Consider the following 11185-nt stretch of genomic DNA (forward strand, 5'->3'; position numbering starts at 1 on the left):
TCCAGGCAGAGCAGATCAGCACCTGCCCTGCAAGTTCTACAGCCTTAGACAGTCGCTTTGGGCCACAGAGTGGTTTCTACACTCTCTTCCTTAGAGATCTCCTTAATTCCCCATTTTCTCCTGGTCTGCTCCAGAGAGTAGTGGGAGTGGAGAAGAAGATGCTGCCTAGATCCCCACCTGGCGGTGAACTCACACATTGCAGCCTGAGGTCATTCGAATCCTTTGGAATTTTGACTGATGCTCCTCCTGTTTGTGCCACCAGGGCTATTTACTTCCACCACAGAGAAGTTCGTGTGTGCCCAGATCCATGTATGGAGTAGCAGCAAGATCATAGTTTTAGTAATCTTTAGGCAGACGATTCCCAAACCTCTATCTCCAGTTACAATCTCCCTTCTGTGTTCCAATCAGTCCTGTTACAAACTGCCTGTTTTAAAAATATTTTTTATTTTTAAAATGAATTTATATTTAGCTTTAAAGTTTATTTATTATGTCAGCCTGTCCAGTGTGATAAGCTTTGGCATCCTAAACTCTTGCCTGTCCAAAATGGAACTTGGTTTTTTCCCTCAAAGCCATCTTTCCTCCCAGCTTTCCCTCGGGGTCATCTTCAAGAGTTTTCTGTCCCTCACAGTCCATATTCCATCTGCTGCCAGAACCCAACAGTTCCACTTTAATACATCTCGTCCATCTCTTCCTATCTCAGATGGGAAAAAAAGCACCAGAAGAGTGCCAGACAGAGCTAGCTCAGAATTGTTAAATGTTCAACGTAAGCATTTATACCTCAGAAATCCATAAATGCTATAAGTCAGGGCTTGATTTATTATTGTCTTGTTGATTTCCTAGACTTAAGAAATTGATGGAGAAAATGTTAATAATGTAGATCAAACTTAAAAGTATGTCGTGTGTACATTCTCTTCCCTACCCCTGGAAGCCGGTTGTTAAATATTTATTCTTAGAGACCACCCTAGTTCAATCTCTCATTTTCTTTCCCCTGAACTATGGTAATAGTTTCATAATTGACTTGCCTAGCTCTAGTTTTTCTTCTTTCCAATCTATCTTTCACATAACTGTTAAAATAATTTTGTCACAGCTCAGGTCTGACTATAATTCTCCATGTTCAAAGATTTTCCACGAGCAGCTAGATAGATGGTGAAGTGATAGAACAATGGATTTGGAGTGAGAAAGACCTGAGTTCAAATCTGATCTCAGGCACCAGCAGTATGACCCTGAGCAAAGTAGTCTTTACTTTAGTTATCTCATCAGTAAAAATGGGGAGAATGGCAGCACCTACCTCCTGGGGTTGTGGTGAGGATCTGGATTTAGACCTCATCATTTTTATTTTTCCTGAAGTGGGCAGCATTTTTTCATCATGAGCCCTGTGGAATTGTCTTGGATCACTGTGCTATTCAGAATAGCTAAATCATTCACAATTAGTCACTGTTTGTTATTGTTGTAAGTCTTTTCAGCAGCATCCAATTCTTTCTGGCCCCATTTGGGGTTTTCTTGGCAAATATACTGGAGTGGTTTATCGTTTTCTTCTCTAGTTCATTTGACAGATGAGGAAACTGAGGCAAACAGGGTTAAGGGATTTGCCCCAGGTCACCATCATGTATCTGAGGCTAGATTTGAAGTCAAGTTTTTCTAACTCTAAGCCAAGCACTCTATCCCCTGTACAACCTAGCTGCCCATACTCATTGCTACAATATTGCTATTACTGTACAATATTATTATTATTGTGTATAGATTCTCCTGGTTCTGGCTCATTTCACTCTGCATCAGTTCATATAAGTCTTCCCAGCTTGTCATTTCTTAGAGCACAATAGTAGCAGTGCCTTTCTTTGTACTTTTACTTGTATCACCAAAGCTTATTGCAGTGCCTGGAATGTAGTAAGTACTCATCCAATCCTTTCTTGTACCTCCTCAGAAAGGAGAAGGGACTTGCCTAAGGTCACGCAGCTAGAAAGTAACAGATTGAGATTTGAATCTATACCCTTAGATTTCAGGTCCGGTGTCATCACCAGACTACTCTATGGGTTTAGAGACACTCTCCTGCCTCCGACAATTACTGCTCACTACCAAAGATGACAAGCATAAAAGGTTTCCGTGTCTTCCCAGAAGTCAGGAAGTTTCCTCACTAGGGTTTTCTTCCTGGGTCTGGTGAAGTTAAGAAATGTCGTGGTCCTACAATCAGGGTGCGCTCTCAATCTCTCTCTGTTTCTGGCTCTCTCTGTCTCTGCCTTTGTCTCTCTGCCTCTCTCTGTCTCTCTGTCTCTGTCTCTCTTTGCCTCTCTTTCTCTCTCCGCCTTGACTTAATAAACAGCAATGCTTCCAATCCTAGAATCCCTGCATATCCCACCCACCAGCATCTCTTCCCCTGCCTGGGCTTCTGAGGTTGTGATGAGATAACTAGCTTACAAGGATGGGATTGGACTTTCCTGCATCCTTCCCTTCTCCTCACACACAATTCTAGAGAGAGGGTTACCACCCACTTCCCCTCCCATTATAATAATGGCTCCCATTTCTATAGCCCAGAGCAGGGGTCTGCAAGGTATGGCTCTCGAGCCATATCTGGCTCTTTCGAGGGCCAGATATGGCTCTTTCTGCAGGAGCCATGAAGTCCATTTTTTTTTCAGGTGCTGTTACAGGAGCGGCACTGGGAGCACTGGATGGCTCTCACGAAATGACATTTTAAAAAATGTGGCCAAAAAGATTGCCGACCCCTGGCCCAGAGGCAGGTTGGCTAGACCAGGCTTCTCTGAGAAGAGTCAGGAACAATGAGGCTAGAAATGCCAGAGTGACTAACTTCAGGATTCTCCCAGCCCCTGTGTTCAGACCCTGGCATGCTCATGACTGGGATATCCAAAGGTGGAAGGGAATGTGCTTACCTTACCCCAGCATCTAGTTCCTTTTTCTCTCTCAGAGTAAAATCCCAGAGTTCCTAACATGAGTAGGTCCTCTTTGGGTTGGTGTTAGTGTCTGGAGAGAACGGATGTTCTGTGATCAGTGAGGTATGAATCTTCTTTTCTCTGGGCTAAAGACAGGGACCCAGAAGGTGACGGGAAAGCTCAAGTGTACATCCATGTCTTCTCGTCCGTTCTTGCCTCTTATTCAATAAAGCCCGTCGTTAGAGGAATGCTCTCTCTTCCCTTGCAAGCCTTACAACCCAGCCCAAAGGTAATAAAGCACTTTGATCAGACCAGCTTTCTGAGCTGTGTAAATATAAGGTTTATTTCTCCATATTTTGCAGATAAGGAAACTGTTAAGTCAAAGATGACCCAGCATCAAAGAGCTAGAAAGTGACAGTACCAGGATTCGAACCCTCTGAGAATCCCTGGTTTCCTTCAAGAAATAATTCAGATATCTCCTAAATAGCTTTCCTAATTCCCCACCGGTAGTTAATGTCTTCCCTTCAAGATTATCTGGCATCTATTTTTTTTTTTTAAATCCTTACCTTCTGTTTAAGAATTGATACTAGGTATTGGTTCCAAGGCAAAAGAGCTGCAAGAGCTAGGCAATTGGGGTTAAGTGATTTGTCCAGGGTCACCCAGCTAGGAAGTGTCTGAGGCCACACTTGAACCCAGGACCTCCTGTCTCCAGACCCGGCTCTCTATCTCCCCATCTCCCCCACTTCTAATCCTTCAACCCTTCAGCCGTCTCCCAGGCCATCATCACCTCTACGCTGGCCACCTTCTCTTCCCATCTCCAGATTGACATCTTGGTGAGCCAGTTCAACCCTACAGTGTCTTCTTCTCTTGGGTGCTTTGAGCCTTACCCCATGGCTGGGCTTGCCACTGAGCTGCCTGCCCCCAGGGACTATTGATTTCACTTTTGTCCTTGTATCCCCAGTGACCACCCTGCCAGGTGCCAGGTCCACAGCTGATGGCTGAGGCTGGTGATTTGCTCCCAGTCCCTTCTTAAAGCACCCACGCTCTTCCATTTCCATAGATCTAAGGCTTCCTCCCCTCCACCCCACATCTCCTCCTCCCATAGAGGGAAAGAGCAGCCAAGGCAGAGAAACCACACGGCCAATTTATTGGGATCAATCGTCGCTGCCTCACCAGCTCCCAGATGCCTCTAGCTGCCAGCCCTGAGTCTCTTTTGGGGGGCCCCCCGGGGCCATGTCCAGTGGCCTGCTCAGACCTGTCCAGGGAACAATGGGTTGTGTTGAATGGAGAAGGACTCCCTGGTGCTGGGGCGGCTGCCCCACAGCGTGGCTAGGAAAGGGGGGCAGCTCAGGGCTGCCTGAAGGGGCTGGCAGGAAGGCTGGCTTGCAGGGCACACGGCTTTAACACAGAATTCGGCCTCCTTGAACTGACCCTCTCTCTTGGCACTCCGGAAGGGCCTGGTGACGTCGTAGAGGAGCCCACAGCCTGCCAGGCTGAGTAGGGCCGGGTCGTTCTTCCGGGGCCGCAGGCGTCTGCTTGGTGCAGACAGGGCTGGAGTGGTGGGCAGGAGCTCGTAAGGAGTCGTGGTGGGCTCATTCAGATGGAGCAGCAGGAAGACCCTGGCAAGGCGCTCCTGTGGCCGGCAGTCCCGACGTTTCTGTGGCCAGCAGTATTTCTGCTCCTCCTCTGATGGGGGACAGCAGAATGGGGAGTCAGTCATGCCCCGGCATCCCTCTCTTCCTTGCCTTCCCCTACACTTTCATGGACTCTGAGCTGGTGGGGACCTTAGGCTGAAGGCATCCAAGTGACCCTCTCATTTTCCAGATGAGAACACAGGCCCCCAGAAGGAAGGAATTTGTCTGAGAATCTGAATTTGAACCCGGGTCCTGACTCCAAACAACAGAATTATTATTCCTCAGTGCTTGAGTGGGCCCACTCTCCATGTAAATTCTAAGTGCTTCTAGTCCCATTTTTCTTTCCTTGGGGTTATCATGGCATTCCTCTTTTTTATTAACCCTAGCTGCTCCAACCTCCATCTGCAACCTTTTCTGTGTCCGGGACCCCTCTGGCAGGCTGGGGAACAAACAAACTATTCCTTCTCAGAATATCTTTTTTTTCCCTTCTTCCATCTTTTAAAGACCAGGCACAGTACTGGGCACTTTTTTTTTAAGCCCTTACTTTCCTTCCTAGAATCAAGATTGTGTATTGGTTCCAAGGCAGAAGAGTGGCAAGGGCTAGGCAACTGGGGTGAAGTGATTTGTCCAGGGTCATCCAGCTAGGAAGTGCCAAATTGGAATCCAGGACCTAGGCCTGGCTAACCCTAGCCCTAACCCACCCAGCTGCTCACAATATCATTAGGATTACAAAGAAAGCCAATGATATTGAAATAGCTTCTTAAAAAAATTTCACAAAGCCCAGTTTGAATGCCCCATTGCAACAGCACCCCCATTTTAATCTGAAACTGGGCTGCATGGCTTCTTGGGTCTAAGACCTAGGTTCAAATTTGAGTTCTACTGCTGTTTATGAACTTGGACAAATCCCTTAAACTCTGAGCCTCACCTGTAAGCTTGACCAGAGGACCAATGAGGCTCTTTCTAGCTGAAGGCCTGACTTCTAGTCCAGGAGGGCACTTAGCCACTAGGATGTACTCCTCAGGGTCCCTTGCAGCTGTGGTCTCCAGCTACCTCCCCCAAGTCTGATGCAAGGGCCCTTCGAGCTCCCCAGAGGCAGAGGATGAATGGCTTGGCACACTGCCCCCTAACCTAGGAACTGGCTGCCCTCTTGGCCTCCCTGGGCAGTGCCAGCCCGCTGGTGCCGCCCCTTCCTTCGCCAGCCCCGCCTTACCTTCACGAGCCTGGTTAAAGAGCACTGAGGAGACGACTCCCGCTCCCAATCTGGGCAGGACTTGCTTAGCACAATGCACCATGCAAGGGCTGACCTTGGGCAGTGGGGGCTGCGTCTTTCCCTCCTCCGGAGGCAAGAAGGGACTGCTGGCCTCCAAGCACGGCATCCCTTGGTTCCCAGTGGGCAGCACCAGCACTAAGAGCAGCCACAGGCAATCTCTGGCCATGGCCAAGTGCACAGGCTGCCTAGGGACGGCCAGGACTTGGGAGCATGGGAGGAGACGGGCTCAACTGATCCTAGAAACCCGTGAGGCCATTACTAGTGGAATGTTGGGGCCAGCAGGGGGAGGAGGTGCCTTCATCTCCAGAGCTCAAGCAGTCAGTGCCCAGCCAAGCGTCCTTCCACAAGACCTCAGTGGACCTCCAGTCACCACGCCCCATGACTCCTCCCCTGGCCCCAAGCCTGCCAGCTCCAATCTAGTAAGCACTAGCTTGGCTTCCAGGGCTCTTGGATTTCCGAGCGGAGAAATCCACCTCAAAACGTAGCCTAGACATTCCCAGGGCAAGTGGGCACTTATATAACAGGCTTGGCATGGGTCTCAAGATCCCTAGGAATTGCTAATGGTGGGGGACAGTTAAAGGAATTCTACATCCATCTGTCCCACCCCCAGGTGACCAAAAGAAACTTGAACAAACTCAAAGAGAAACAAAGCTTTATTTGCAAAAAACAAGGTTTTTGAGAAGTATTCAATGCCACATCCTTGCATAGTATTTTCTGTCTTCAGTCTGATCCATGGCCTAGGCTCCAGTTCCTTCAAGGGAAAAAAAGTCAAGTTTTGAATGGACTTCTCCCAAAGTGGCCAGAAGGTAAGAGTCAGAAAATCAGAAAGGTCCCTCAGACAGTTCTCTCTGGAACAGAGTCTCCTCCTGCCTCCCAGCCAGCCCCAGTGGGTTCAACCTTTGCAGGTTCTGGGGCAGGTCAAGGAGTAAGACAGGTGATGTCTTCTTCATTGGGAACCTCTGCTCAAAAGGGCTGCTTCACCCTCCTCCTCTAGTATCCCCCCAATTTCTGGAGCTGATCCAGATTAACCTTCCTGAATAGAATGCCAGTTATCCTCTATACCAGTGATTCCCAAAGTGGGTGCTACCACCCCCTTGGTGGGGGCTGCAGCAATCCAGAGGGGCAGTGATGGCCAAAGGTGCATTTATCTTTCCTATTGATTGCTATTAAAATTTTAAAAAAAATTTCCAGGGGGCCAAGTAATATTTTTTCTGTAAAGGGAGTGGTAGGCCCAAAGTTTGGGAACCGCTGCTCTGTACCCTAGAACCCTGTTGGTAAACCTATGGCATGCATGGCCTGGTGGAGGGGGCTGCTTTTTTCTCCCTCTACTGGAGGGCCTTAGGACATCTCAATGACCCACCCCTCTGCCCAGCAGCCCAATGGGAGTTTTTGCTTCCTCTCAACTGGGGTTAAGGTGGGGGCACAAGGGCTCCTAGGTAAGAAACACTAGGGTAGTACTAAGTTCATCATATAAATTTAAAAATCCCTTCATCTTTATCCACCCAGGAAGCTTACCTACTCCAGTTTCTTTGCCACGCCAGGCCCACCTGTGGGAGAACAAGAGACAAGGGTGAAACCTACTTGAGATGCTGGGTTAATTCCCATATGAGGAGCCTGAAGACCATGCCAGGTCCTAGGGGCCTACTTCTCACCCACTCAGAACAACCTATCAGTCACAGGAATCAGCCTGGGGCGGTATTCATCTCATCACTGGTGGGAGCAGGCCCCTGCCATGGTGATGGGGAGGGAACTCAATTTACCTAGACAGTATAGTAATCTGCTTTTGCTGCTATCCCAGGTCAGGAGGTCAGAGCCTGCAACTTAGAGAAACAAAGAGGTAGTTTGTTGTTCTTTCTCCAAGGCCACAAGTCCTGCCCCAGTCAGTATCCCTTTCCTGGTCAGATGTACAAGTCTCAACAGAGGGGTTCAGACGAACGAGATTCTTCTATGAATGCATCATTTCAGGAAGCTTAACCTAAACCTAAAATTACCCAGGAACCTCCCTTTCCCCCCAATCTTAAAGAGGCTAACCAAGTACTTACTCATTTAGCAATTGATGGGTCTCATAGCTAGTCTTCTAAGGTAGCTCTTAAAAGGATCTACTGAAAGAAAAGATCAATCAGATTCCTGACATGGCATGTGGGACCTTCCTTTCCCCTTGGTACAGTTTCTCAGATGTTCAAGCCTTTTCATTTTATGTAAATCATAGTGAGCTAGTTAGACTCATCATTGAAACCACACCCCCAAAGGCAAAAAAAAAAAAAAATCAATCAGTTCCTTTGGACACTTGGTTAAATAACAAACTAACCTTTTCTCAAGAATTTGCCAGTCAATGGAAAGCAGTTGTGAAGCCTAAAACAGAAATGTTGGCACATTAACAGTGCTGCCTGCCTCTTCCCAGAGCCTTTCTCCACAGGACCCCAGACTACTGTGTACCTCAGACAGTTCCTTCTGGAACAGGTCTTCCTCCTCTCCCCCAGCTAGCCCCAGTGGGTTCACCATTGCTGGCTCTGGGGCCAAGACTGGGATTAAGACATGTGTTTGCTTTCCTCATGGGTACCAAGGGACACTAAAGCAAATGAGCCACAAAGGAAGACTACTTACACCCTCATCTTCTCAGCCTGGAGCAGTACCAGTAGTCAGCATGTCCCCCTAATGGATGATATATATTAGCAGGTTAGGAAAGAGCTTAAAAGCAGCTGGCCAAGGGAACTCTGCTGCCCCCCTCTGGTTGATCAGGGCTTTGGTGACTCAAAGAATGCCATAAGACACAAGTCGTCCATCAAATAATGGGCTCATGCCCACATCATCAACTCAAACCAAGGGCTCATAGATAGGCAAGCAAAGGGCAGTGACTATGAAAAGAAAACTTACTTATTAAGGAGAAAGGTGAAGATAGCATGGCTCAAGGAGATCTGGGAGAGAGGGAGGGAAATGGGGTGGTCAGAGGGACAAAGAGACAGATACAGACACTGTTTAACAACAGGAGCTGCCATCAGAACTCTAACATGCTATAAGAATGTGGACCCTCACAGAACATCAGTAGGCAAGATTCAAATCATCTGACAGGGGTAAACAAGAATATACTTCTCCCCATGGTTTCTCAGAGACCCCAAGAAGTAGCAGCAAGGCTCACCAGTTTCTGAGAAGCCAGAGAAGCCCTACTCCAAACCCACTTTCTTTCATAATTACCTCCAATACTTTCAGGTCCCATCCAAAGAAAAGGAAGCCTGGAGAAACAAAAATAAGACATTATGTATACTTGCTGTGAGTGTGATTTGCTCTTTAACAAAGAGCCTTGCCCACTTCTCAGAAGAAAACACGGCATCAAAAATATTCAGCCATATGCTTGTCATTTAACACTCATCACTGTGGACAACACCAAGCTTAAAATCCTACCCCAGACCTTCCACTGGAATAAGCTGAATTAGGGATCAGTGAAAGACACTTACCCACACAGCTGGAGAATAATCCAAGTAAGCTTCCATCACCACTCCGCTCTGGAAGGTCTCCTGGACCAACCTTAACCTACAAAACACAAGTAATGGGATGGCTTTCTTCGAGGAAGCAAACCCTTCTCTCGCAGCCCTTCTACATACACCCTAGGAGCATGGAGTCTGTGGCTGGGTGCAAGCCTCAGGATCACCCCTCCCCCAGTGCTCACTCCCTAGGCGAGCTTCTTGGACCCAGGTCAGGCTACTCAGGACGTCATAGCTTTCTCCACTGACCCATCAGCAAGAGAGAATTCCATGTCCAAATCATCCTCGTAGCACACCACCCCCAGGGCCTGCTGCTTGTGCCCACGTGCGGCCAACTAGTTAGCTAGCTACGGATCACTCACCAATGGCAGGACAGGAGGGCAGCTCCGGGGCCTCCTGCGGGAGAAAACAGACGTTAAGGGCGCTGAGAACGAGGGGGATGGGGCGCTGGGGACGCGGGTTCCCCCTCAGGAGCTTCTGTTGTCCTCACAGAGCATCAGTACAGGTCTGTGATAGGTCTCATCACCGAGGGACCCCAGCACTCGTCTCCCGTCCCTGAGTGGAAACGCTGGGCCGGGCAGAGGGTTGGGCGCTAACCAACAAGGTCCAGGACCGCTCCCCATTCGGGTGGAAGGTTCAGGAACAAAACGGGGCGAGCGCGCCTCTGCCAACCGGGCGCTTCCGCTAGCGCCGACCCCTTCCCTCCCCCACCTGCGGCCAGGCGGCGCGCATGTGCCTCGGGAGCCCGGACCGAGGGGCTGCCGCGGCGCCAGGGAGGCCCGAGCAGGGCCGCTAGGGTGGGCGATAAAGTCGGGAAGAAATGGAAAACCCAGGGGGAACCCCAAGAGAAGCCAAATTAAAGACCTATGCAAGTCCCCCTCTTCACCCGCCCACCCCGATAAGAACATAAACTTACTCACCGCCTGCGACAAAAGAGAACGAACGAGTCGCGGCGAGGAGCTTAAATACGGGATCGCAAGGGCTCATGGGATGGTGGCGGGGGAAAGAGAGGGGCGCATGCGCACCTGTCTCTTTCGGCGGGGCCGCTCCAGGCGCCGGGATAGACAGGACAAAAGAAGAAACGAACTAGCGAGGCTCGCGCCGTATACACCTGCGCAGTCGGGACCAGGGTGGGGAGGGGAGCGCGTGGCCCATCCGTTACCTGCGCGGCGCATGCGCACGCGCGCACCACCCGCTGGCCGGCCCGCGTGCCCGCCTGACATGCAGAAGGTCGCCTTGGGACCTGGCGGGCACTTAGGAGTGAGGTTTTCTACCTTAAGCTGTCGCTATGGATCGCCGGCCCCGCTCCCCGCAGCTCAAGCTCAGCTTCCCCCGGCCCCGGGCCATGGCTGCGGCCGCGGCCGTACGCTTCCTGGGCCTCCGGGAGCGGGACAGCAGCGGCAGTGGCTCAGGTACTTGGGCTGCTGCGGGGGGCGAGAGGCAGCCGCGGATGGTTCCCGAGGAAGGTTCTTGGAGGACTCTGGGTGTGCCCGCCCTGTAGGCAGCCTCCCAGCCTTTGCCTCGGATCGCGAATGTGCTCCCTCCTCGCCTTTGCCACTTGGGAAGTCATTGCAGTTCAACTCCACAAGCATTCCCTACTTATGCCAGGCTAGGGGCTGGCAAACCGAGACTGTGCCTGCCTCCAGAGAGCTTACAGGCCAGGCAGACAGCACGCAGTACACAGAATAGACTCCGAGCGCTTTTGGGGGGGCGCAGCCTGGAGAGGCACCTGGCCTCGGGGAGCTTAGAGGAGGCAGAAGGCAGGTACCTGGGACCGACTCGGCCTTTTGGGGGGCGAGAGGCACTTGCCTGTTCCAGGTCTGGGAGAACGCATGTACACCCGAGGAAATCCCAGAAGGGCAGGGAGGGCTCTGTAGGAGACACCTGAATTCTCTGGGATGGAAGGGGTGGTGACGAGGG

General features: G+C 50.3%; 1 protein-coding gene, 1 long non-coding RNA gene and 7 other non-coding genes across 11 annotated transcripts; all 9 read right to left on the reverse strand.

The window, feature by feature from the left end:
- Positions 1-4008: 4008 nt before the first annotated feature.
- LOC123251943 lies at positions 4009-6178 on the reverse strand. Its single transcript, XM_044681281.1, has 2 exons — positions 5727-6178; positions 4009-4568 (listed from the first exon to the last, which is right to left on the reverse strand). Exons 1-2 carry the CDS (start codon positions 5950-5952, stop codon positions 4132-4134), a joined length of 663 nt encoding a protein of 220 aa, XP_044537216.1. The 5' UTR covers positions 5953-6178; the 3' UTR covers positions 4009-4131.
- Positions 6179-6421: 243 nt separating this feature from the next.
- Positions 6422-10125, reverse strand: LOC123250977. 3 transcript variants are annotated; one of them, XR_006506486.1, is made up of 10 exons: positions 9628-10125; positions 9239-9314; positions 8979-9016; positions 8661-8701; positions 8391-8438; positions 8095-8138; positions 7829-7888; positions 7547-7606; positions 7302-7333; positions 6422-6537 (listed from the first exon to the last, which is right to left on the reverse strand). It is a non-coding gene; the product is annotated as an uncharacterized LOC123250977 (long non-coding RNA). The 3 variants fall into 3 exon arrangements; XR_006506487.1 differs by lacking the exon at positions 8661-8701 and having other exon boundaries at positions 7829-7885; positions 9628-9848; XR_006506485.1 differs by lacking the exon at positions 8661-8701 and having other exon boundaries at positions 9628-9841.
- LOC123253161 lies at positions 6616-6741 on the reverse strand. The gene has a single exon (XR_006506551.1). It is a non-coding gene; the product is annotated as a small nucleolar RNA SNORD22 (small nucleolar RNA).
- LOC123253159 lies at positions 7438-7504 on the reverse strand. The gene has a single exon (XR_006506549.1). It is a non-coding gene; the product is annotated as a small nucleolar RNA SNORD31 (small nucleolar RNA).
- Positions 7680-7750, reverse strand: LOC123253158. The gene has a single exon (XR_006506548.1). It is a non-coding gene; the product is annotated as a small nucleolar RNA SNORD30 (small nucleolar RNA).
- Positions 7953-8021, reverse strand: LOC123253153. The gene has a single exon (XR_006506543.1). It is a non-coding gene; the product is annotated as a small nucleolar RNA SNORD29 (small nucleolar RNA).
- On the reverse strand, positions 8219-8345 carry LOC123253160. Its single transcript, XR_006506550.1, has one exon. It is a non-coding gene; the product is annotated as a small nucleolar RNA SNORD22 (small nucleolar RNA).
- On the reverse strand, positions 8777-8853 carry LOC123253156. Its single transcript, XR_006506546.1, has one exon. It is a non-coding gene; the product is annotated as a small nucleolar RNA SNORD28 (small nucleolar RNA).
- Positions 9482-9556, reverse strand: LOC123253157. Its single transcript, XR_006506547.1, has one exon. It is a non-coding gene; the product is annotated as a small nucleolar RNA SNORD26 (small nucleolar RNA).
- Positions 10126-11185: the final 1060 nt, after the last annotated feature.

Source organism: Gracilinanus agilis, chromosome 6 (assembly GCF_016433145.1).
Source record: "Gracilinanus agilis isolate LMUSP501 chromosome 6, AgileGrace, whole genome shotgun sequence".
Classification (NCBI taxonomy): Eukaryota; Metazoa; Chordata; class Mammalia; order Didelphimorphia; family Didelphidae; genus Gracilinanus; species Gracilinanus agilis.

Bases quoted from the DNA above. Each gene is read 5' to 3' on its own strand.
- LOC123251943 (XM_044681281.1), bottom strand. From the start codon at position 5,952: ATGGCCAGAGATTGCCTGTGGCTGCTCTTAGTGCTGGTGCTGCCCACT. The intron at 4,569-5,726 runs GTAAGGCGGGGC...GTCCCCCATCAG, and splicing joins CTTTAACCAGGCTCGTGAAG to AGGAGGAGCAGAAATACTGC.